The 4,868-nt window shown below is 53.8% G+C and overlaps 2 protein-coding genes across 2 annotated transcripts; both read right to left on the reverse strand.

Annotated features, from left to right (window-relative positions):
• Nucleotides 1-2,575: 2,575 nt before the first annotated feature.
• Nucleotides 2,576-2,914, reverse strand: SPRG_15786 (hypothetical protein; the record flags this gene model as incomplete). Its single annotated transcript, XM_012355062.1, has 2 exons — nucleotides 2,576-2,723; nucleotides 2,772-2,914. The coding sequence occupies 2 exons, from the start codon at nucleotides 2,912-2,914 to the stop codon at nucleotides 2,576-2,578; spliced, it is 291 nt and encodes a 96-aa protein (XP_012210452.1).
• An 895-nt stretch (nucleotides 2,915-3,809) lies between these two features.
• SPRG_15787 (hypothetical protein) lies at nucleotides 3,810-4,572 on the reverse strand (the record flags this gene model as incomplete). Its single annotated transcript, XM_012355063.1, has 1 exon — nucleotides 3,810-4,572. The coding sequence occupies exon 1, from the start codon at nucleotides 4,551-4,553 to the stop codon at nucleotides 3,810-3,812; it is 744 nt and encodes a 247-aa protein (XP_012210453.1). The 5' UTR covers nucleotides 4,554-4,572.
• Between the last annotated feature and the right edge of the window lie 296 nt (nucleotides 4,573-4,868).

The raw sequence follows: 4,868 nt of genomic DNA on the forward strand, positions 1-4,868 counted from the left end.
GTGCCACAGGTCTCTTTTCGTTGTGTGTTGTGTTTCCTTCAAAGTGGCATATGCCATATATAATTCCCACAGGACGCCACAAATAGTACAATTCGGCATATCGGGGCACCAGAGTTTCTGGCGCAATTGATCGCGCGCGATGGAATACTGGCGTGGGTCCCGAAAAGACGATCCTGCCGGCTTCGGGCTGTAGCACTTGTCCATAGTGAGTGGTGCGACATCTGGAAGCATCTTCAGGTCGACCACTTAAGTTAACCCCGACACCGTTAAATGGACACAAGATTTTCTCAAGCCGATTGCAAACAGTCCGATTGCATACCGTACTTCGGTAGTACACGCCCAAGCACGAGACGAAACGACATTCGCCAGCTCGCGCGTCCGGTTGGAAAGGTTGAAGTCCTCAATACGATCGCGCCCAAGGTCAGCCATTGGTTCAGGCCGACGCTCCGCCTACTCTCTGGTCGCGAACAGCCTTCCGATCCTCGCCGTGGAATTTCCACAGGCCGCGCCGCTCTTCCTGTAGCTCGACATGCCTGTGCCGGCCACGCCCGCGCTCGGCAGTGCCCAGTGCAGCTCCAGGATGGTGCCAAAGGATTCTCGAGGCGCGGCCGAAAGGGGCAATCGACCACTTTAGCACGGACGCGCTCTGTAGCGTTGTCCAAGAGCACGAAGATGGAGTAACGGGCGGCGTGATCGACGCGCTCACGAGCTGCGCTGCTTTGACGAGTTCAAGTGCCTCATGCTACTAGAACAAGTCACACCAAACGACGCTTTTTCAGAGTACGTTGACGGATGCTTGGTCGTATACCTAGCTGCTCGTTTAGTCCACGGCGATGTCTGGCAAAGGATTCGTGTGGAATAGTCGCTCTGGTTTACCCTCGTCCAAACCGACCCGAAAGTATCAAGAGTGCTTCATTTCAATTGCACCACAAACGAGGCTTAGAGTCTCCCGCTATATATCTGTGTTGCGTAGCGAAAGTGTAGAAAGAGTAGAAGAGCTCAGTTGCTGGCCAATTCCGATATGACAAGCTGCAGAGAGCAGACTTGTCTTCCAAGAGCCACAACATCATCACCCAAACATGTATGACGTGATACCAGCGTCCCTGGCAACCACCAGTGTAGACTGAATGGCTGTGAGCATCACATCTCCTGTAGGATGTGTGCGACCTTAGCGACACGTACCGTGCCTCCATCACGGACGGTGTTTCCTTGAGGTGCGTGTTACCTGCACGCCTTGTGTTCCAGCATGCGGTCAATAATATCCTGATGGCGCGCATGTTATATCGTGACACGAAGACTGTTCAAGTATCAGCTTCGTGTATCCGGTCGTGAGCTTGTACGTGTGTACAACCGATCCTGTATACACTGACCAATGACCCTTGTCTCGATGATCAATGACAACTTGTATTAGATTGACATCTCATAACTAACAATCTGCTACTCAGTTTTTCGGACATAATGCTTGAATGCAATGGATAGTTTATTGTCCATACTTGTTTTGGGAACGAATTTGCTATTGGCAACGATAAGGTCTGAATTGAAAGCTCGATACTCACAGACATACAAATTGTATCAGTTATCCGAATACAATACAATATATCAGGCTACCACGATCGACGCCGCACAGACGCGTTAACGCGAGGCTGCACCGGTTCCTGTCGTTCTATAGCATCCTTTTATCATGGAGATGACGGTTTGGACGCCGAAAGTGGCGCATGCATGCGAATCCCAACGTTGATTTTTCGAGGTGGCCAAAGAAACGCCTAGATGCACAACGTGTTTTCGCGCAGTTCGGAAACTCGACCGACTCCGAGGCAGGCAGCCACAGTTGGCTATGTATATGGACTGGCCCGGCGACTTGCGCTTGGGACGCGGTAGGCACTTGTGCTCTCACAGCAAAGTCGTACTGCCGAGCGTCGTTTTTCGCCGACTTGTACATAGAAATTCGAGTAAAAAGTTGAGTTTTCGCAGAATCCGAGAGCGCTATCTCTTTTACATAGTATCGGAGAGTATGTTGCATTGACGATGGTGGTTCTAGAGCCCGCTACGGCGCCGCTTGCATTTTAATATACTATTTGAATGCATACACTATACCGGGAATTATTGGCTTCAAATAGTATGTTCAATATATTGTCAAGAACTCTCGCTGCAGAGCTCGAACAGTGATGGCGTATAGCTTTTCGTACTCTCCAAAGTGCATTCTATCACCATGTCAAGTATGATCGCTTTCGTTTTCAACCATGAATTGTGCTCCAACTCTCGCTTCACCGAGCCTTTGGCGTTCGAATGTGGCTATATTTGGTATTAGAACCACCGCCCGCGAGCCGACGCAACTCGGCCCCCGATCTCGCGTTTGAAATGAAATCGCCCATACTTGGTACATTGAAAGAAGACACTTTGGGGAGCAGAGCAGACCACGCTACGCCACCACTGCGGTCTTATCCTCCTAACCTCCTAACGGTTATGCTAAATAAAATGGTCGTACTTTCTTCGTTGTAATAATCGACTTGCACGTCCTGGACGTGCAAAGTCGTTTCCGGGAACGGGCACTTGACGTCGTCCGGCAGCGCGATCGTCACCGTGCCGCGGCCGGCTTCCCATGCGTAATCGGAGACGCCCACGTCCGGAAGCTGCCGGTGGCGCGGGCGAAGGCCACGTAGGCCCCGACGTACGTCGCAATCCCCGTGGTACCTTCCGCCGCGTCGATGGTCATGTCGACCGACCTCGTCCCGCGTGACCGTCGTCGGGTTGGGTGGCGGCCCGTCCGCTACCGGTCGGAAGCGGCCGCCATAATGTAGATCGGGGTGACGGCCGTGGTGAGGCTGGCGTCCGAGGCAGGATCGTACAAGCCGTACGAGAAGCTAGCGAAGCCGAAGGTACTCGGCTCGAGACGGAGCGTGAGCGCGGAGGACATGGTCTTGTACGCCCGACAGATTGCAGAATGAGATCTGTGCTGGCGACCGCGGCCTATCATCCGGATGCCCGGTACTTGAGGAGGTTTTCGAGCTAATGTACGCATATTTTGCATACCGTATCGTACGTATGCATACAAAGATTCCGTAAAATGACGTACAATACCGTATCGTACGCGCGTTGAACTCGAGCAATATGAGCGAAATGAGGCGTAGGAGCGCACTGGTGTCGAGCAACATGAGCTCACTAGCAAGGTTGATCAGGTGTAACAAGGTTGATCAGGTGTAGCAAGAAGCGGCCGTAAAGCTGCCTTGAACGCAGAGAGATACCTTACCTACGATGGTTCCATACAAATTTCAAGGTAAAACGTACAGCATATCCGAGAGAATGTATGCGTCATTTTAATAAAATAGATACTTTGGAGCCAGCTGTCGGCGTGTCATAAAAAAAGTCAGCTCTCGAGGTTGAGCGGCCACGGATGTTGCGCGCACGCCGATCGCGGGGCTGGCCAAGGCGACCGTCGCACCGCTGGACGGGACCTCGCGTTCGTTCCCTCCCACGCCCATGCGCCGTCGCCCATGCGCCGCCGACCTGCGCCAACGACCATGCGCCGCCGTCCTGCGCCCACGACGGACAAGAGGCCACGGACCTGCATCGTCGATTTGTACCAACCCCATGTTGCTCTTGATGCAGAGTCCCACAAAACGGTATGTAGGTGAATCCATCCATGAGAATGCAGCGCCAGCACCTCCAATGGTGCATATATCCATGTAGGCCGTTGCGCGGCAAGCTGCGATTCCGGTGCTGCAGCGCCTCGACTTACTCAAGAAGACGGATCGTCAAGCGCAGAACGCTGCGTATTATCAATAAACTATTTGAAGTAGACGAGACCCTTTCTACGCGCTACGGGCAGCAAGGTCAGTCTCGATCTCGAGCGTCGTGAGCATTTTGCATCCGATGCGAAAAGGCGTGTATGCGACGAAATGACTCCGCGAGTTGCCAGCGCTATAGAGGCCAACATCGGGGAGGACAACGTCACCAACAGCCATGAGCACGCCTTGAATACGCCGAGGAAGGTCTTGGAGGAGGTTGGCCTTGGCCGCCACGCGCAAGATAGCGTCAAAGAGAGAAGCGTCGGCCACCACGTGGACGGGAGTGCTGCGCGCGTCCGTTGCGATCGCCGCCTCGACGACTTCGACGCCAACGTTCGACAAGACGATCGCCATCGAGAGGTTCTCGACATCTGGGGACCCGAGGAAGGATACCTTGTGCGTCGCATGCGCCGCGCCTTTCTTGATGATGGCGGCAAAGTGCGCGTGGGCGCCGCCACGCCCCAGCACGAGGTTGGCGAAACCTGTCGTGGTGTCGAGATACGAGGTGGTCGAGTTGATCCGGCTCGTCGCATGCAGCATCTGCCACACGCCCCGGATGTGCACCGAAAGGTCGCTCGCCGCAACGGCCTGTGCAAGCGCGCCGTACCCGGAGAGCGGCAGCAGCAGTGCGACGAGCGCCTGGCTTGTGGTCGCAGGGAGCTCTGTCAAACCCACTCCGGCAGCAAGCATGTCGCCAAACCATGTATCCACGAAGAACTTGGTCTGCTCGTCCTTCTGCTTGAAGTACGTCGCCGTGTCGGTGAACATGGCTGCTGGTGCTGAAAGCAGAAATCTTCTGAATGCACTCTCCAGCCCACGCACCGATTCCGTACAATCTCGTACATTTGCGTACATTCACGTACATAACTGTACAATTGCTACAAAAGGCAAATGTAAGAAATGCAGTACGTTGCCATCTCGTGCGTGCATTAAAGTCGAATAAAATTGGCAAAAATAAGCGTCGAAAGCTCGCTGTTGTCGAGCAACATTTCATTGGCAACGACTGCCGAGTCGCTGCCAGCAGTGGCCGGAAAGCTGCATCGGGAGCCCCGACACGAGAGAAGATTTTTTGAGCATCCGACA

This window comes from Saprolegnia parasitica (assembly GCF_000151545.1).
Source record: "Saprolegnia parasitica CBS 223.65 unplaced genomic scaffold supercont2.202, whole genome shotgun sequence".
NCBI classification, from domain to species: domain Eukaryota; phylum Oomycota; class Saprolegniomycetes; order Saprolegniales; family Saprolegniaceae; genus Saprolegnia; species Saprolegnia parasitica.